The sequence below is a fragment of the Phragmites australis genome, chromosome 7 (assembly GCF_958298935.1).
Source record: "Phragmites australis chromosome 7, lpPhrAust1.1, whole genome shotgun sequence".
Classification (NCBI taxonomy): Eukaryota; Viridiplantae; Streptophyta; class Magnoliopsida; order Poales; family Poaceae; genus Phragmites; species Phragmites australis.
The window spans coordinates 18,373,888-18,395,368 of NC_084927.1; the positions used below are offsets into that span (position 1 = coordinate 18,373,888).

The following is a 21,481-nucleotide window of genomic DNA, read 5'->3' on the forward strand; positions in this document are numbered from 1 at the left end:
AGGAGACCCCTTCCCTTCCAACACTTGAGATGGGCAAGAATCAGGGAAAAAAGGAGGAGTATTTTTCCCAATCTGCTGGTGGTTATCCAGAAGGGAGCATCTGCCCAAACCAATAACAGAATTGCTTCCAGGCTCAGGTGCAAGCTTCATCATACCAGCCTCTTGACTAGACTAGCTCTTTCTTTCATAGCAGTAGCATTGGGGACATTTTCAATGAAAAAGAAAGCATGCCCATCACTCTGAGCACCACACATAGGAGCAACAAATTCCCAAGGATTCTTTTCAAGACACAAACGGGACCCATGACCTTCCTTCCCACAACGAACATAATGAACTTTAGCAGGACAATCATTAATATGATGACCAAAAGAACCGCAACCATAACAAGCACCAACTTCAAAAGTAACACCAGAATCTCGGTCACCAGAGGGGTGGTAGTACCTTTGAGGGAGGACGTTCAGATTAGATCCACTCCCTTGAACCCTTTGAGAGGTAAAAATTTGTTGGGATGGAAGATTTGTGGCAGATGTGGATGGTCTCATCCGCATCACCCCTTCTTCCTCATCTTCATCTTGATGATGATGTTCTTGATGCATCTTTTATCGATGATCCAACCGGCCACAGCTAGAATCTGCAGCGGCGGCCGCACCCACCGCCTAAGATCTGGATTTTGATTCAGAGGGGGTGGATCAGACAGAAAGGGATCTGCACGGGAACTCCCAATGCCAACCTCATGCCATTTCTGACCACCCGCACCACTTCCAAATCCACTTCTCGCCGGAGTACGACCAGCACCACAACCAAAGCGGCCAGATCCAAACCCATCTCGACGGGGACCTCCCCACCCATCCCTTCCAACCATGATGACAGGTGCACTACTACAATGAGAGAAAGCAAGGGAAGCAACCACACGTGCGAGCGACCTCGTATCGCCACAAATGGTGCCATTCCAATCTGAACTCACATAGGATTCATCAATGGTGGAAGACCAAAGATGTTGAAGAACACTGCAAAGAGAGGAGCAAGGGGCGAGAGGCGCAACTGGAGCGACACTAGGGTTAGGAATGGGAGCAATCATGGGTTAATCATGGCGAAAACCCAAGATTGCCCCTCTCCAAACTTCTGAAACCACCCTCGCACGTCCTTGGTATGGCGGCCCCGCGTGCAGAGAACGTGGCGGCCCCGCGTGCAGAGAACGTGGCGGCCCCTCACCACTCGACCTGTGTCCAAGGATGCCGGGGAAAATCCTAGCGTTGATCCACGCCACCTCACGGGCTTGACGAGATCGAGAAAACAGGCGAGCAAACGGAGGAAAACGAAAGCGTCCGAGGGAACATCAGGGATGCGAGCTCGGAATTCTCTCACCGACGTCTCCGATGGCAGCACCGTCGCCGACGGTGGACGTGCTGGAGGCCTCGAACGGAACCCCGGGATCATATGTCAAGGTAACTTGACAAATCCTCTATCCCTCCAATTATCTGGTCATAATCCACTGACTTACGGCTCAGAAAAAAAAATAGAACATGACAGGAAATATTGGTATTCTTGATAATAAGAAACTATATTGTAATATAATAGCACCTTTAACCGTACAAATTAGAACTGGGTAAGGAAACAACCATGCATATACATGTGTATCTTGGAGAAACACTCAATTTCTCGGTTATTGAAATATTTTTGCGATGCATGTGCGTGGTATTCTGAATTTCATCTATCCAATAAAAAAAAGGAATCAGGTCATTGGCAGACAGTTATACAGTCCTGCTTCACCTCGCGCATGCCAGCTTCTGGTTCACCATATATTACAGCTTCCGAACAATCTGCTTCACAGAACTGTAAGTGCCCAACCCAACAATCGCCGCGGCAACCACAATGATAGCCGCGCAGGCCGCCGTCTCCGGCCGGTACATCTTCTCGGACGGCCTGACTTTGGCGCGAACCCTGAGGTAGCACAGGCACGGCAGCAGCATGGTGGCCGTGCAGCTGAGGAGCGCGCCGGTGAGCGCGACGACGTCGGCGAAGAAGGGCACGGCCAGCGCGACGACGGCGGTGCCGGCGACGAGTGCCGTCCTGACGAGGACGCAGAGGAGTCGATTTTTGCAGACGCCGAGCACGGCCTCGAGGGCCTCGGCGATGGGCGTCATCACCAGCGCGTACTTCGTCAGCGGGTTCACCAGCGTCGTGTAGATGGCGATCTTGGAGCTCACCTTCCCGTACGGGAGGTTGAGGGTCACCTGGGACTTGAGCGCGTCGCCGTACATGAGGTACCCGATGACACCCATGAAGCCGTAGCTGAGCGTGCTGACGGTGAAGCAGATGAACAGCACCTGCAGCCACGTGGGGAGATCCATTCAGAAGAGTTCTAGACTTCCAGTTCCATGCATGTGGCCCAAAGAATTTCTGTCCATATTTACTTCCGTACTGCCTCTGGTCAAAGAAAGTCAAATCATCCTAACTTTGACCGAATATATTGCCGCGAATATCTATGTCACACGCGAGAAAATAATTTGAGTAAATTTCCGGCTAAATTTCTGGGGATAACATAAATGCATTGATATCATACGGTGAAATAAGGTGCACTCATTGAGATAATTTTGAGTAAATTTTCTAGCACTTCTGTTCGAGTCATCTTTGCTTATGTTTCTTTTTTTTACTTATGGTACAATATTCACTGTATTCTCAAATATATGGTGCTTAGAAATGTATAGTCAAACTTTGAAAACTTTACTCATTATATATAACACACACACACACACACACACATATATATATATATATATGAAAGTACTAAGATTTCTTACATGCAAATGGTGTTAATTAATGATTTTTCATAGAAATACTTTCGAATGATTATATTTTAATAACTTCAAAAAATACTTAGAAAAAGTAACGTTCAAAGACATATATTGGATACCGTGTAGATGTAACGAATGACAAGTATTATAAATCAATTCGAGGTATATATGTTTTTCACACCATGTCAATAGCCAAAGTGACATGGCTTTTTTTAGTCACAAGAGATAAGGCGATTATACCTTTCTTGATGCATTAAGATTATCCATTTTGTAGTACTGTTTCAATGAGCTTGTAAGTAGTTCGGACTTACCATTGGGAACTTTTTCCTACATTTCATCCCCGTGTATATCATAGGGAAGACGGCGTGTCCACTGAAGCAAAACGAGTACAAGCTCATGGCGCTCGGCATGCCAGCCCAGTGTATGAGCCTTCCCCTCTCGTGGAACCCAACCCCATCAAACACCGCAACCCACATGACGGCGGCGATGAGGACGACGGACGCGAGCGCGCCGCCGGCAGAGACGTAGGCCAGCACGCTCAGGTTGCTGAACCACGTCGTGGGCAGCACGGCCAGCGTGGCAGCCAGCACGAACCCCTGCTTCCCTCCGATCCTGAGCGCGCCGACCCGGAGGCCCGCCGCCGGGAACAGCTTGTGCAGGTTGTCGCCCTCGAGGATGAGGAAATCCACGGCGACGAGGTAGAGCTCGAGGTACATGAACGTGGCGACGGCGAGCCGGCCTTTGCGGCCGAACGCTAGCGCTCCGATGTCCGGGTAGGTCCGCACGAGCGGGCTGGCGTCCATACAGCGCTGCAGGAGGAGCCCCGTGTAGCAGCAGATGACGGCAACGGCGAGGAAGACGAGCAGGCTCAGCCACCCGCCCTGGGACAGCGCGTATGGGATGGAGAGGAGCCCAATCCCTGCATATGCATGCATGCATGTGAAGGACAGAAAGGAATGAGCTAAAGAAATTAACGAAGTTGGAAGCACCAATTACGTACGTCCACGGCTAGCATTACGCTGATTCATTTGCTGATTGTTTATGCTCGCCAGTTTAGAAATAGTAGACGAATTTTTTTACTTGATTTTTAAAGTTGTATTTTAACTAAGATTTTTTTATAAAATATATCATTTATAGTTACAAAATCTATATAGTGTAAAATCATTTTGAATTGTAAAACTAGTTATATAATTTTATATACTAGATATTTTTATAATTTAATTAAATATTAGTTAAAGTACATAAAATTTGATTTTTAAAAAATAGATTTATTATTCCTGAACGAAGGAAATAGCAATTTAAAGATGAGACAGGTGCTTGGAAGACAAGAAAACCTGATAGAGCATTGACTCCATTGAAGCATGTCTTGAGGAATCCTGTCTTCTTTGCAGATGATGGAGGAGGATCAGTGTGATCGGCGTCGAAACCAGTCGCCATTGCACGCAAATTTGCAGGTTTTTGAACGTATGGTAACCAGTATCGGCGCATGTACCAGAACATGCATGTTCGATCACTACCAGGTAGATTTGCCCTTTTTATAGGCGCGGTAAGCTTAGAAAGGTGACAGATGCAGTCAAGACTGCATGCGGTCTGCCATTACAGCGTAAAATCACCGCCGTTGAAACGAAAACACCGCCTGAGAATTACGCTCGACATGGTCCTAAAGCTGCGAGACGACATGGTCCTAAAGCTAGCCAGTTAGCCTGACAAGTAAGAAACCAGTATGTGGAAACTAACTAGGCACCGTGTTTAGTGAGCCGTTAACTCGTTCGTCGGAAAAAATTTCTTCGAAAAAGGTGAGCCATTTCGCTGCAAGTCTAGAGTTTGACACCTGTAGTGTACGTACTACAACAAGATATTTTAACATTTTCCAAGAGTGAAAACCCATTGGCCTCGTTAATTTCTTAAGCATTAGAAAATATGTGTTTTACTAGCTAAGCACCGTCAGTTAACAGATCACTAGCTACCGTGGATTTTTTTCTAACCGGAAATGAACTACAAAACCGTTGGCGAGTGGTGAAACCGTCGGCCACGTGTTAGTTACCGAGAGGTTTTAAAATAAAACTCTCGGCCATTTATTCTGTATATTGACAAATATTAAATATCATGTACGGCGGTGTCACACAGCTAATCAACCCACTGACGAGTGGATCCAAGTTCATCAAAGAAACAGAACAAATAATTTAGATTGCGGGGATGGGGGATAAGCTATGAAATGTAATTATGTTTGATGAGGGTGCGTGAAACAGTGTGAATAAGGCTCGAATTATATTTAAAATAGAAAAAATACATCCTCATATTACATAGAGGACTTAAGAAATAATTGTTTTTACAAATACAACACAAACAGGTCCACTTCTTCGCTCCAGCAAACTCTGTCGTTCTTCACTCGCCCCCATAACAGCTGAACTAGCAATGTTGATTCAAATTTGATCTGTTGTCTATTCAAAAGGCAAGAGTACTGTTACGAGAAAATAGATCAGTCTAAGTATACTTAATGATTGACGATTATTATCAAAGATTCCTTCTAAGCCTTCGGTTTTCAGACCCTCAGCGGGAAGTCTGGCCTCCGGAGGCTGCGGACCCCTTCGTGCCACCTCTCCGGTACGTACATGGTCTTTCGAAGACTCGAAGCTACAGTAAGTCCCTACAGAGCCTTCGGTCTCCGAACTCTCAGTAGGAGGCCTGACCCCCGGAGGCTGCGGACCTCTTCGAGCCACCCCTCTGGTGCCCATACGGCCTTCCAAAGCCTAAAAATGCAGCCGATCTCCAGAGATAATATAAGGGAAGAAATGACACCCCCTGCAGCTGACCTGACACGAGGTGACGAACGATTAATACCGATGCAAGTAGTGCTTATCTTGACACCCAATGCAATGAAAGTCGTCCTGACACCCCCAGCAGAGTGGTGCCAGGCCGCAATTGGCAACCGGCTCACCCCTCAGGGGCAGCCACAACAATAGTTACCACGGTAGATATTTATCTTCTATGTACGGTAAAAAATAGTTATTCAGGATAATGCCTAGTAATTCGGTTAGATCTTAGATATTTGTATATCGTGATAACTTATACATTAAGCTATGTATCACCCTATAAATAGGGGGTCGTGGTCATCTGGAAAAAAAGATATCAGAAGGAGAGCGCTCAAGGCAACACATAGGTCACAGAGATGTCCAAGCGCTAAACTACGTTGTGATATTTTTCTCAGACCGATCTATTTTTCTACTATCAATATATTTATGGTGTTTCTTCATTTTAAATTTCATCTTTAAGCTTGAGTCTTTTTCTTTAAAAAAACTGAAGCTGTACTTACTGAAATCATATGATCTTTTGCTCCAACAAGTACAGCGCCCAAATAATTCATTGTTTGTCCCTTTAACGGAATCTATAGGTCGATCTTTTATTTTCTTGCATTGGACAAGCTATGAATTTATTCTTTTGGGGTACTTTTGCACCAACCGTTGGACACGGCGACACGAGAATTTCCTTGCATTGGACTAAACAATCACGTAGATTGGAGGGTGTCGTTGTTACTTGGATTCTGGTTATTGTAATCGTGTCTGAGTCACCTCACAAGTTACCAAGTGCCCTTGAGAAAGCTGCTGTCAATAGGCAACTGAACAAGGAAACACATTTGTCTTTGGCTCTCTTACCCTCCTATTTCAGGCTTTCGGCTTTTTCTAGCAGATTTGATAACGAACGAGGGTATTTCCCAAGATTTTTCATGACGAACCATAACTCGACACCTAGCTCTTGTGAGCTTTACGCAACCCCCTTACACAATATGTGGTTGTTGAGGAATTAGTAGTAAAGCCGAATGCTTATGAACTACTCTTTTCTATAATGGAAATTATTTCCAGCCTTTACATTATTAAGATATGCACAACCGGGTTCTTATTACGTGCAAATCTGTAGCAATCAGCTGAAATTGTGAAGGTAAAGGAAAAGCAAGCTATGAAATCACTGACCATACATAGCCGAATATTAAGTATCTAAGTGATATGTGGTACACACTTCTCTTTTTCCTCTTCAGCCAAGCTGTTGAGACCAACAGAAAGCTGCAATCAGAATAAAGATAATTTCTTTTAGAATGAATTGTATAAAACTATAAGCATTATATTATTTGTAATATATAGCTATAAGTATTGTGCATTGTAACACAAAACTATAAATATTGTGCACTAATTTCATATAAAACTGATTTTAATTAGATTCACCTAAAAAATAATCTTATATTTCTCCAAATATCCTAAACTTTTTTTACATGTTCTATAATCCATGTGAAACCATTTTAATTATATTCACCTAAAAATTCTATATAGAATTTAAACTAAAATTCTCTAAAAAGGTTATTTTTATAATACCTAACAATTGTTAGAGCCTCAAATAAAATCTCAAAAATATTGAAAAATTCACTAATATTATTCTTATATGATGGAATAATTTTTAAAATTATTTTTAGCCCTGTGTTATATGGTGAAAGAGTAAGTTCCTTTGTAATGCTCCATTTATATACTCACAAAGGAACTCACTTTTTCACCATATAACCTATGACTAGAAATAATTTTATGAATTATTCCATCATATAAAAATATTATCAGTAAAATTTTCCATATTTTTCGGATTTTATTTGAGGCCCAAAAATATTAGGAGTTATAAAAGTAGCCTTTTTGAAGAATTTTAGTTTAAATTCTACACATGCTTTTTGGGTGAATCTAATTAAAATGTGTTGCAAATGAATTATGTAATATGTATAAAAAGTTATAGAATTTTTTGAGAAACATAAGACTATTTTTTGGATAAATTTAATTAAAATCGGATTTTGTGTTAAATTAGTGCATAATACTTGTAGTTTTGTATTATTAGTCACAATACTTATAGTTTTATGTTACAAATGACACAATACTTGTAGTTTTGTATAATTCACTCTTTCTTTTATTCTTCTCCCAAATACTCAAGCCAATCACCTAACATATGAGAGGCGCTCAGGTGAACATATACGTGTTGCGATTTGGAATAATTTCCAAATTGATCTAAGCTAGCATAGTTGTTGTCGATGATCAGTAAAGTTGGTTATTTAAATACTTATTTAAAGTTACATGTTTATCAATTGTTTGTATCGAAAAGAGAGATAATGGATTTTATACAGGTTCGAGCCTCCTTAGTATAATAATTCTATGCCATGTGTTGCCTCGATTAATATCAATAGAAGAAATTACAATGAGGGTATGTCCTACATACTCCTATGAATCTCAATGAGTTCTCTCTTATTCTAAATCCTGAATCTCTTGTTGCATGAATTTGATCGTATCTTGAATTTGCTGTGGATCGCAATAGTTTGTTTCTGCTTCATCTGATCTCATGTTACTTTTGTTTGGCTCTCTCTAGTTTGTCCTTCCTCATGTTCCTTTCTTCCCTTCTCTTGACATACCCTCCCCTCTCTCTCTATATATATAGTTAGGTCAAGAAGGCATACCATACTTAGAGTCTCGAGCGTAATCTTTCTGGATTATATTATGCAGAGGATTCTTTTCTATTCCGAGGATAATTTCTGTGTGAAACACGATAAACTGCCTAGAATATCTACAAATGCCTTGTTTACCTTATGTCAGTTATTAAACCTATACAAGGTAACATGCTAGTGTTTGAGGCCAGAGAAGCAGCATCTCCAGGTCCGCCTCTAGCGCTTGTGTTCGAGGTCAGAGGAGTAACATCCCTGTGCCCCAATCCACACCCGTGGCCATATGGCAAAAGGCCATTGCGCCTTCCGTTTCCACCTTGATTGTGAGCCCCGAAATTCAAGTTGACATGTGACAAGCGTGATCGACCACTAAAACTAAGTCTTTGACCCCTTCCACTGCCGCCAGTTCCGCAAAAACTTCTGCCATCACTCCCACCATGATGACAACGGTCACTTGCCATTTTTACAAGTCGTAGAATAGATTCTAATTGTAAGACCCCAAACCCGAGATCTCATATACCTCCTGTATCAGTCCCTGGATTAAGTAGCTGATACGTATAGTATAATGGTAGTAGTATCACAGTCAAAGCTTCATATATAAGTATTATGGTTCAGAGTACAAAAGGTTTATAAATCATATTGTATATTACAAACCTGGCCGAGAGGCCAACAAAACACAGTGGAAAGCAAAAGCCCAAGCCACAAATAGCTTAGGGTGCGAACGTGACTTTTAAGACTACTCTTCATACCCACATTCACCTCCGGCGAAGTCGGCATCGTCTTTCTCATTTGAATGACAGCAAGAGTAAGTACGGAAGGTACTCAACAAGCCTTATACTACTTCAAGATGTTGATATATGGATAAAGGGGTAATTTAAGGATGAGGCTTTACGGTTTAGTTTTAAACGTAAAGCAATTTATACAAATATTCAATTGTATCATCTATGATTGGCTTTAAAACAGTTTAAGTAGTTCAAAATCAGGTAACAAGCTATATCTAGGGTTTTAGTCTTAGGAGGGGCTACACCTCACTCCGCAGTCCCTATCATCACATCCGGTGTACCTCTAGTACCACAAGCCTCTAGCAGATCGAGCCAAGAACATCATCACACGGACATCTAGTCCACACACTCATTCATCAAGACACATGCACCCGAAGTCTATTCAAGTGTGACCATACCTTCGCATGTCTATGACTGCGGACACAACTATTCGAATAAGTTTACACTCTACAGAGATTGTACACTGTACCCACATGATATGTTCAGCCTTTATTTGTTGCAAGCGGAGGAGCGAATCATACCGAGACCTTTCAATCACCTTTCCTGCCGAGCTTTTCTACGAGATTTACCCCTAAGTACTAGTGGTCTTGTACTGAACGCCAAGTTCCCTTTTTAAGCATTTGCCGGTCTCTGCACATTCAAATAGAGGACCACATAGTCACTTGACTGCTTGTTGCTCTCAGCCTCCTAGTATGATGCCCAATTTAGTCTGGTGAAGAAAAGTCAAGTCTTGCCCATTAAGGACACATGATTGCATGGGGGTGGCTAAGCATGATGGCTCAAAACTCGGTCCTTAAGTGGCCAGGGTAGGTATTTTCTAGCCATAAACACCATATAGGTGACTCAAGCCCTCAGGAGCATCCTCAACCAGAGTACTACTCTACATGCCCCCGTCAAACAATTTTCACCTATTTTTACACACATCGCACCATATCCCACATGACATCGAGAATTTCACAATCATCGCGAAATTCATAATCATCAAAGATCCATGGTATATGAGTTTAACATTGATAACAGTAATTCTTATCTTCGAGGAGAGGTGTTTTAAAAATGACGTTTTCGAGAAGACGTATTCAATCCTAAGCATGCTAGATATCAAGACATCATCTGACATTAATATAGATAATAATAGATAATCCTATGGTGATATGTACTTTGGATGATAACCTTTATGGCATGGTAAGTGTTTAATAGGATCAACTACTACAAGCAGTTTGTAAAAGCGCAATACATAGCACATGTGATATAAGTCCAGTTTTAGTTGATCAGGTAGATTGGTTGAAAATATAGGTTCAATATGATTAAGAAGATAGAACTTACCTTCTCTAAGGTTTTTTTTAAAGTCTTGGTTGTAATCAGGATCTTCCTCACTTCGAACGCTTACTATGCAGCACTCGCAGAATTCTGGCGGTTCTATAATTGCGAATATGATCAGTAACGAGCTATGCTAGAGAAGAACCAAATTTAACACTAAATGGAAAGCCAAATGAGCCCGAATGTATATCACACTGTGATAGATGGGTAGATCATGAATTTAGATGAATTTTGATGAAAGAATCATCGAAATTGGAGCCAGAACAGAGAAGTTATCGCTCCTGGAAGATTTAATAAAAAATTAAATCGGAAAATTATGAAATGGAACTATTCATATGTGGGACCCATAGGTGGGGCCCACTGAATAGTAGCATGGGCCCACATGAACAGTGACTCGGTGGGACCCATATGAATAGTAGCTAGTTGGGCTGAAATGGGCTCAGATTGGGCCAAGTCCAGGCTTGGATGGACCGGGCTGGGCTTGGACTACACAGTACTGGGTTACACAGTACTAGCCCACTCGGGTTGGGCTGGCATTTCAAGTTGAGAAGCTGGGCTGGCCCACTGGGGCACAACGTTTGGGTGACTGGGTGGTCTGGCAGGCCGACCGCTACTGGGCCGAGCCAGGCCTACTCGGCCAGGCTGAGCGGCGGGTTGATAGTGGCCCGACCATGTGCCCGCATGGTTGCGTGAATGTGCAACATAGCTTAGCGGTGAAGGGGAGGGAAAAACGGATGGTGGTGAGGAATCCATGGCGGCGCGCACTAGGAAGCTCATCGTAGACATGCCCCCACCGGAGTTCTTTGACGGGAAGTTCACGCCGGCGACCTAGGAACTATAAGGAACACATCTAGGGGCTCATTGACGGCCGATAGTGGCCGGAGCAGTGCCAGACATCGATCGAAGAGGGCGGCGACAGCACCTCCCCACTACAACAAGCTTCCTCCCTGCAAAGAAAAGGGGCCAAAGGCAGCCCGAACATCACTACATGAAGGCCGACCTCACACACAACGCATATGTACGGTGGCTCACGGCTACGTGCTAAGAGGGAGAGCTCGGGCAGCTATACGCTACCTAAGCAGATGCGCAAGGGGACTAGAAAGCTCACTGAGCGCAAGAATGGCGATGGGCGGGGCGACGACTGGTGAGTCGTCGCAGAGGTCGTGACGGCGTTGCTCAGCTACTGGCTCAGGCAGGCTCCCGTCGGGCTTCCGGTGAACAAACGGCGGCACAGGCACAGTGGCAAGAGCCTGTGGCTCCTCGGTAGCACGTGGTCGGTGGATCGACAGCGGCAAGCTGCGGTAGCGTACAGTGGCGGTGGCGGCGGTGGAATGGGGGAAAAGGGGGAAAAGAGAGGCCGAGGTTGCGCTATTTATAGTGTGAGAGTGAGCTGCAGAGAGGCGGTGTGCGCGTGTGACGTCGGGTGGACGTCAGTGGGCCACACAACAGCGAGGTGGCGAGGCAGCACCCACCACGTTTCCCGCGGCGTGGGCGCTTTGCGCCGTCCACGCGCGGACGGGGCGTGAAAGTTGCGCGGCATGGGCGCGCAAGCATGGGCGGAGAGAGAGCAAGATAGATGGAGAAGCGAAGGTCGGTCAGGGGGCGCGGGGATATTTCCTGGAGGAGGCAGTTGTCGCGGTGGTGAGCAGCGCGGTGTCACGCTGGAGGAGGAAGGAAAAGGCGCGTGCGAGCAGCGGATGCGCGACACGTGTATGACGCAGCTCGCGCACGGGCGAGCGTGGGCTGGTAGGCCAGTGTGCGTGAGAGCGGGCCGAGAACACAGGAGCTGTGCCGCACAGGGCTGCGGTGGCCTGCGCGCGCGGGGAGGGGGAAGGAGGCCAGGCCGACTGGCTGGGCCGCGCCAGGGAGAAGAGAGAGGAGAAGAAGAGAGGTCGGGCCCAGTTGGCGCTTGAGCTAAAACAGAGAGGGAGAGAAGAATTTGGCCCAGGGAAGAAAAAAAAGAAAAAAAAAGAAAATTAGTTTTGGGATTAAATTCAAATGAGAGATTTGAATTATAATTTAACTGGTTTAGGATCATTTCAAATAAATATATTTGAATTATCACCGATTGCGACCCCTACCATCTCCCTTTTGATCATCGCTGATTGCGATTGGTGTGGACGACTTTGGTAGGGGCTCCTTCCATGGCACCCCACATGCCAAGGTCAAGTGATCCCGTCGGCCTTCGATTTGCCACCGTGTTGATTATCTTCTATGCAATCAGAGGGTGGTCTTTTGTAATCTATAAAACAAGACAACACACATACCTCTATTTTCATCAGATCGTTAGCTGGTACGAGCTAATCAACCGTGTTAGCCAAATTGCTTGATGTAAAACCGTCAGACAATGCATCGTTAATAAAATTGTGAAGGTGTGTCAACATTGCCTAGTTCCCCATCATCATTCTCCCCATCCAATGCAAATGGCCCATAAACGCGACCCCTGCCAAGATGGATCACTGCTTATGCATCGATAATGGCAGAATCTCACCGGTGAAGATGACCTTCGACGGTTTCCTCACTCCCACAATCTCCTCGATTAAATCAATCATGAGACATCTCACTCTCACAATGTCCACCTTCCCCTTCCTCAACGCCTAGCACGTCATTGGTGCTAGAGTGAGGCGGTGTCCCCTCATCTAGCACTTTTTATTTTCTTGGCAACAAAGCATTTAACGAAAACTAGACACAATTCATCTACACCATCATAGAAGCATACTTCTTCAACTGTCCCATTGCTTTAGACGTTACTTGATATTCCGGATCTGCACATGTGATATTTCGGATCTGCATATGTGACACATGTATAGTTGTCACCTATTTCACTTGACTACCTTTTACTTTCTTATAATCTTATGGGCATGGCATGGCAACCTATGTGGTTAAAGTGTAACAAGAGGTAGCGCCATCATATGAGTCTTAAGTATGATTTTGGAATATCATATACAATTAGAGGAGGAAAAGAACGATGGTAAGGACCAGGCAGTCATAGCTGAACTTGCATTCAGATCATCTTGTTCCTATACTTGGTCTTTTAAATACGAATAGAGACTAAGAACTGCGTTTTATAATATTGTAGATAAGGTTTATATAATTTATTTTCAACTAATAAGATTTATACAGTTTTTATGAGCTACGTATTAGAAAACGTAATTTTGCGATAGTTACAGCCATACATTTATATGGTTCTTTAAACTTACACATCCTCAATCTCTAAAAAAACCAGTGGAAATTTGGACTGGAGGCGACGAGATCCAGCTGCCCAAAGAACAGGTAGCCCGGACCAGGGCCCACAATCCGGTATCACGTTCGGGTCTGACCCGAACCACTTCCGGTCGCACGCCGCACGCGTAGACAACCGGTCGAGTCGCATCCGACCGCCGCTCCCTCCCTCCCTCTACCCGTCCCCCCTCCGCCGCCGAGCCCGATCCCACCCGAGCCGGGAGCCCCGCCGGCGCCCGATCGTCCGCCTCGCGTCGGCCCGGCATGTATCAGTGGCGCAAGTTCGAGTTCTTCGAGGAGAAGGCGACCGGCCGAGGCGGCGGAGGTGGCGCGGGGGCCGCCGTGCCGACCGAGATTGCGGGCCGCGTGACCTGCTGCTCGGGCGGCCGCGGCCGCGTCGCGGTGGGGTGCGACGACGGCACTGTCGGGCTTCTCGACCGCGGGTTCCGCCTCTCCTACGGCTTCCAGGCCTACGCCTCCTCCGTCCTCTTCCTACAGCAGCTCAAGGTACGCTCAGATTCAGGAAACGCATCTGAAACTGCGGGATCCTTGGTCACTTCACAAAATTGTGGAATTCTTAGATGTACTTCTTGTTAGAGTACTAGTTAGTGTTGTCTATTACTGGATCATGTGTAATTAGGGGGTATAAGAAACTGAAATGGCATGGTTCTTCTTACTACTTCAAACAGCTGCTAAGTACGAGCAGCCGACGCCAGGTTTGACAATCCTAGATGGGCTGATAAGCCTTGCATTGTGGTAGAGTTCTGAACCAATGCCAGAAAATTGTTTCTAAATTTGACAGGAATTTTGTTTAATTAGTTGATTTTGTCAAGGTTTAAGATCTAGTATTGTTTATTCTGGTCTATCCAATCCCGTATTCTTGGAAGACATGAAGTTCAGTTCAATTGAGGTGCCAGTACATGATCATTTGCTACTTGTGATCTATGTATTACCTGATACTTCTCTATAGAACATTTATCCTTGCTGCTCTGTTTCTATTATGATAGCTACATCTAGATAATATACTTAACAACTTATTGGTCTTTATGTTAGCAAAGAAATGTTCTTGTTACGGTTGGAGATGATGATCAGTCATCTTCGCAGTCATCGGCAATCTGTCTAAAGGTTTTTGACCTTGATAAAGTACAAGAAGAGGGATCAAGTACAGCAAGTCCTTTCTGTGTTAAAATTTTGCGGATCTTCACTGACCAATTTCCTCAGGCAAAGGTGAATTCTCCATTTTTTTAGTCCCATGGAGTTTATGTTATATATCTTCTATTAGGAAAAATTGTATAGATGATGCATATGATAACATCTGGTTCTAGTGTAATTGGCATATTTTGCTGATTTTTGCAGATCACATCATTTATGGTTCTAGAAGAAGCCCCGCCTGTACTGATGATCACCATTGGACTGGACAATGGTTTCATTTATTGCATCAAAGGTGACATCGCACGGGAGCGTATTACACGTTTCAAGTTGCAAGTTGAGATTGCTTCAGATGGCAGCACAAGTTTACCCATTACTGGTCTTGGTTTCCGAGTTGAGGGGCAAGCACATCAGCTCTTTTCTGTAACTCCTAATTCTGTAACCTTGTTCAGCTTGCATGTTCAACCACCAAGGAGGCAAACACTTGATCAGATTGGTAGTCACACCAATGCTGTGGCAATGAGTGACCGTATGGTAAGGATGATTTGCACATGTTCATCTGCTATTTTTCCAGTCCTATAGCTCTATGGGTTTTGTTCATAAATTTGTTGATAGTTCAATGTGCTTCAGGACTTGTTTGGTCAGTTGCAATGACTTACAAAGAAATTTAGGCAGGCTAGGGTTCAGTTCACGACCAGACAAATGTTTTGGTAGCAGGAGCTTTGTGGCTAGTTTGTCTAGCCTAACTGTCAGCCTCACATTGCTGCAACCTGCAAAAAGCTATGGCGGTTGTGGTGATTGTATTATTTTCCATAAACCTTGTGGCATATGATACCCTTGTGAGGTATTGTGTGTGCATTGACCAAATAGGCTTGTAGTGTATTATAGTTTTTCTGCACAACTGCTAGCCTGTTACTAAAGAAACTCTTAATACACCATGTCTCTATCCAATTGGTTACAGATGCTGACCATGTGGGCATGTCCACGAGACAACGTATACAATAAAATTTAGGAAGCCTTAAGCTAGCAATCTGTTCATTTCTTGCTCATGTACTTGATTATTATGGTCATGCCTGTGTTCTCATACATTAGCTATTAGGATTTTATCTTGCTGAACTGTTAACCTTATGTACTTCCTATTCAACCGAGCAGGATCTAATTATTGGTAGACCTGAAGCTGTGTATTTCTATGAAGTTGATGGTAGAGGTCCTTGCTGGGCTTTTGATGGTGAGAAAAAGCTTGTAGGTTGGTTTCGAGGCTATTTGCTTTGCATTATCGAGGATCAGAGGACCCAGAAGAGTACTCTAAATGTTTATGATCTTAAGAATCGGTTGATTGCACATAGCATGCCTGTGGGGGATGTTTCACACTTGGTTTCTGAGTGGGGTTACATTATTCTCATAATGAGCGACAAAAAGATTCTGTGCATTGGAGAGAAAGACATGGAAAGTAAGCTTGACATGTTGTTCAAGAAAAATCTTTATACAGTTGCAATCAATCTTGTACAAAGTCAGCAGGCTGATCCTGCTTCAACTGCTGAGGTGCTGCGGAAGTATGGTGACCATCTGTATGGGAAACAGGAGTATGATGAGGCTATGTCCCAATATATCCATACTATTGGTCATCTTGAACCGTCATATGTTATACAGAAGTTCCTTGAGGCAAAGCGCATCTACAACCTGACAAATTATTTAGAGAAGTTACATGACAGAGGGTTAGCATCCAAAGACCACACCACCCTTCTGTTGAACTGCTATACCAAATTGAAAGATGTGGAGAAACTTAACCATTTCATCAAAGATGAAGATGGGGTAGGTGAAATCAAGTTTGATGTGGAAACTGCCATAAGAGTATGTCGTACAGCTGGATACCATGAACATGCTATGTTTGTGGCGAAAAAGGCTGGGAGGCATGAGTTGTATTTGAAGATTTTACTTGAGGATCTTGGTAGATATGATGAGGCACTGCAATATATATCCGGCCTTGAGGCAAACCAAGCAGGTCTTACCGTAAAAGAATATGGGAAAATTCTTGTGGAGTATAGACCTGCTGAAACAGTCAAAATACTGTTAAGGCTCTGTACTGATGGTGGAGATTCTACGACAAGAAGAGGTTCAAACAGCATGCACTTACTTACGATACCTTCGCCAATGGACTTTGTGAATATATTTGTGCACAGCCCACAATATCTGATGGAATTTCTAGAGAATTATATCAAAACAGTCAAGGACTCACCTACTCAAACAGAAATTCATAACACCCTTCTGGAGCTCTATATCTCAAAAGATTTAAGCTTCCCATCTATATCACAAGAAAATGGCTTTCAGAATCACAATATCAAAGAAACAAAAGGTAAAGAAACTGCAAATGGTTATAAATCAGGCACAAGGGAGAAAACAAATCTTGGAAAAGAAGATACTAAAATGGCAAAGAATATTGCCGATAGCCGAAGGAAAGGGCTTGCATTGCTCAAATCTGCTTGGACATCTGAGATGGAAGATCCTTTGTATGATGTTGATCTTGCTCTTATTCTTTGTAATACAAATGCATTCAAAGATGGATTGCTCTTTTTGTATGAGAAATTAAAACTTTACAAAGAAGTTATTAGTTGTTACAAGCAAACTCACGATCATGAAGGTTTAATTGCATGCTGCAAGAAGTTGGGGGACTCATCTCAAGGAGGGGATCCGTCTCTCTGGGGTGATCTGTTGAACTATTTTGGGGAACTTGGGGAAGATTGCTCTAAAGAAGTTAAAGAGGTCTTGACCTACATTGAGAAAGAGGATGTTGTGCCTCCCATTGTTGTGCTACAGACACTATCAAAAAACCCATACTTGACGCTCTCAGTTGTCAAGGATTACATTGCTCGCAAACTTGAGCAAGAATCAAAGCTAATTGAAGATGATAGAAAATTTATTGACAAGTACCAGGTTAGTAATTTATTTGTGAAATCTTTCGTAACATTTATTTCCTGTTGCTGCTCCAGTACTTCTTACAATATATAGGAGAAGGAATTACTATAGCTTGGTTTATTGCAAATAGATGGAAAAGGGATCCTCTATATGCTTTTTTTAGATATAATGCAAAGCTGGTTCAATTTAAAAGAAGCACTTGGGAAATTGGTGTTTGGCTGTTTGCGCTAACATAATATTTGAAGCTGCTATCGAGATGATGCTACCTCAAAAGTAGTTCTTGTAAATTGTTTTCTTGTTCTCTTGTACCCTGTATTGTGGATACACCGGATTTTGTAGCTGGAGGTAGCACAGCATTCAGCAGTTACTCTCAGTTTACCACGAGGTGCCTTGACACATGATGAACCTATGTATGGATGTACCTAAACACCAGATTTCAATGCAAAGTGGGTTTTCCTTTCCTAGGAAACAGATTTATACTGGACCAAAAAATTCTCCCAGTTCACTGATTTCTTAATTTGTTTTGCATGTGGGAATGTGGGAATGTTATGTAAGTTAGTTCTAGTTCTTGACATTTATTTAATAATACATCATAATATGATTAAATAACTGTTCATACTTATTTTAGGGCATTGTACTTGGTTTCGTCTTCTAAAATAGTAAAAATATGATTCTGAATTTGAATGTTTCTCATACCAAACACATAGTTTGTGGTTAATAATGATAATCATGGTAGCCTTTCTTTTGGGAGTATGCATAGTTATTATGACGGTGTGGCAAGGCGTGGCGACCCACCACCTTCACACCTTTATATCGCTTATGACGCGCAGCGCGGCGATGCCATACAAGCTAAAGAAACACCACCAGCAGCAGGGAGGAGGAAAGAAAAAGGAAATGGAGAAAAGGTAAGAGAAGGGAGAGGAGTGCCCAGCCCACCAGCCGGCTACAATTGCTTCCCCTCCCAGGTCGATGGAGTGCCACAACGCCTCTCTCTTTCTTGCAGCCACCACTAGTGTGCTATCTACAGAAGTGCTAGTGCAGTAGTGCGCTAGTGTGCTATACTGCTATCTGCTAGTAATAGAACAGAGCAGAGAAGAGAACACTTAGTGCAGTAGCCGAGCAGCGGGCTAGTGGCACAGCGCAGGGGTGGGCAGGGCGATGGTGGTGGACTGTGGGATCTCGGTGGACAGCAGGGCGGACAGTGCAGGGGCATCGGGCGACGGTGGACGGCATCACGGCTAGATCTCGGTGACGGATGGTGAGGAGCACGGGCAGGCGGGCGTCTCGTGGTCTCGGCGGCGACCCACGACTCGAGCTAGGGTTCAAGCAGCTCGGGATAGGGCTGGACAAAAAGCTCGCGGCTCACGAGCTAGCTCGGGCTTGGCTCGTTGTCCAAACGAGCTGAGTCCGAGCCACATTGCTGGCTTATTTGTGAATTGAGCCAAGCCTGAGCTAGCTCACGAGTCAAATCGAGCCCATGGACCCTTGGCCCGGCCCAGTAGACCAACATCAGTCTGTAGACCTAGGTCTTCCATAAGACCGTGAGTTGCCTCATTCCTCTCCCCCACTAGCTGTCGACGGTCGATCTTGATTGGACGCCGTAGCCGCCGCTCCTCCCTAACCCTTCCCCCTCTCCCTCCGTGGCTCCTCGCTCGCTCGTTCCTCATTCCGCCAACAAAGCGCCGCTCCTCTCGCTGGTCTAGTGGATTTGTGGCCAGCGCCCACCCACTCCGGCGCTCCCGCGGCTGCCTCGAATCCCGGCACCGCCCAACCTCCCTGACGCCCTCGAGGTGCCCTCCTCCGCCGACAACCCCATCACAACAGAGGTCAGAGGCGTGGTGAGCCTCGAGTTCCGCCATGCCGCTATAATGACGCTATGGCGACGGCCTGACAACTATGGGAGTATGGCATTGAGATCTGAATATCCGATTAAGATTGCTTCCATGCTAGCAGTGAAATGTTTGACAGCAACAATTACCACCACCAAAGTTTCACTTGAATAGGACAATGTCTTTCGATAATGTAAACTGATCATCTCTGTATATTGACAGTCCGATAACAATTCATGTTAGGCAATATCAGGAATCTGGTGGCACAAGCACATGCACAAGTATATAAATTTTTCTTGGTCTTGTGTAAAATAGTAATTGGTGTAAGCATTTTCAGATGCAGCAAGATTTGAGAGCAGATATTTGAAACTAAGAATTAGTCTTCAATGATTGAAACAATACCTTTTTGTTGTTACAGGAGGAAACAAAGTTGATGAAAAGGGAGATAGAAGATCTCAAGACAAATGCAAAGGTTTTTCAACTGAGCAAGTGTACAGCGTGCACTTTTACCCTTGATCTTCCCGCTGTCCATTTCATGTGCATGCACTCATTCCACCTTCGTTGCCTTGGGGATAACGAAAAAGAATGCCCAGAATGTGCACCTGAATATAGATCTGTTATGGAGGCAAAGCAGAAGCTAGAACAAAATGCTAGGGACCATGATCTATTTTTCCAGCAGTTGAGGGGTTCGAAGGATGGCTTTTCTGTCATAGCAGACTATTTTAGCAAAGGCATAGTGAGTAAGACAACCATACCGCCTGAGAATGGCCGATAGGGAAGGACCACTGGCATTGTTTCACCTTGTACAGCATTTATGTTTGTATTTCCCTTTCTTTGGCGATTGTCATATGCTGTGGTCTAGAGGGGTCCATCGATTATATCATCCTATCCTATTTGATCCATGCTGTGAATTTTTGTTGACATGGCATTGTAAATACTTATTTCCTGCTGTCCCTTTCTGCGGGCAAATGTTGCTTAGACTGTGCTGCAGTTTCCAGCATCGAGTTTTGATTTACGCACACTATCTTTGACAGCGGAAGTATAATATGAATAATGTTTTTGTATGTTGCAGCAACATTCCTTCTATCTGGTTTTGCAATATGTTTTGATATTTTTTTATGAGGTTACATCCTTCTCATGCATCCATGCCATAGTTACTCGTCATTGTTTCACCATTGACATTGACCTCACTGCTTGCAATACGCATTTTGCGATATTAATATCTACAACTCATTTCTGGAACCTGTTTGTTTTACTCTTGCAACTGTTTGCCACTTCAGGTTAGCCATGGCAGTATTTTTTACTTCCCCTGATTTTACCCCAGATACGGCCTTATTGCCATGTGAATTCTGAACGTTCTTCAGTTGCTATTTGATTTGCAGTTGCAATTGGTGGGCCCTGCTACAGAATACATAGTAGTGCATGTGCTGGAATTACGCCTGTCACAGAATCACATCCTCTAGGTCGCTAAAGAAAAAATGGTTCCTTGCAAGATTCATTCATCTGAACCCATCTGCAAGCTTCAACTATCGCTGGACCCATAGAACATGGAGATGTTCCATTGGAATAAAAGTGTTTATATCTGGTAGAAAAATATGAATTAAAGAACGCGACAGGGAGGAATGGTAGAGATCTAGGATAATCTGTGGCTAGATGTTATTGGTAGCATGGATAATCATGTGCATCCACTTGCAATCACCACCATTCACCCCAGACATCTCAAGGTTACAGCAGCGATCAATAGAAATTCGATTGCAATTTTTGCGTAACAGGCTATTCGCAACGGATTTTCGGAGGAAAACAAGTAAACTAAGACAGGTCTCAAGTTCTCGTGTGACGTTTCAGGCCCCGTTTGGAACCTGGGAAGAGTCGATGCAGCCCAGCTACGTGCTCAATGTACTATGTCGAGCAATTCTTCGGCTAGATGGAATGTATAGGGTTCCTGAATTTTTATAAACAGTGAGAATGAATACATGTGCTCGACAAGTTCTTTGAAACGAAGAGCCGATTCTC

At 44.0% G+C, this 21,481-nt stretch overlaps 2 protein-coding genes across 3 annotated transcripts; one reads left to right on the forward strand and one right to left on the reverse strand.

Annotated features, from left to right (window-relative positions):
- Nucleotides 1-1,802: 1,802 nt before the first annotated feature.
- Nucleotides 1,803-4,232, reverse strand: LOC133925435 (amino acid transporter AVT1I-like). The gene is made up of 3 exons (XM_062371366.1): nt 4,130-4,232; nt 3,107-3,714; nt 1,803-2,327 (listed from the first exon to the last, which is right to left on the reverse strand). Exons 1-3 carry the CDS (start codon nt 4,230-4,232, stop codon nt 1,803-1,805), a joined length of 1,236 nt encoding a protein of 411 aa, XP_062227350.1.
- A 9,442-nt stretch (nt 4,233-13,674) lies between these two features.
- LOC133924079 (vacuolar protein-sorting-associated protein 11 homolog) lies at nt 13,675-20,545 on the forward strand. 2 transcript variants are annotated; one of them, XM_062369454.1, is made up of 6 exons: nt 13,675-14,084; nt 14,631-14,804; nt 14,934-15,260; nt 15,879-17,657; nt 17,979-18,085; nt 19,887-20,024. In XM_062369454.1, the coding sequence occupies exons 1-5, from the start codon at nt 13,842-13,844 to the stop codon at nt 18,063-18,065; spliced, it is 2,610 nt and encodes an 869-aa protein (XP_062225438.1). In that variant the 5' UTR covers nt 13,675-13,841; the 3' UTR covers nt 18,066-18,085; nt 19,887-20,024. The 2 variants fall into 2 exon arrangements, with proteins under 2 accessions (XP_062225438.1, XP_062225437.1); XM_062369453.1 differs by lacking the exon at nt 17,979-18,085 and having other exon boundaries at nt 13,684-14,084; nt 19,887-20,545.
- Nucleotides 20,546-21,481: the final 936 nt, after the last annotated feature.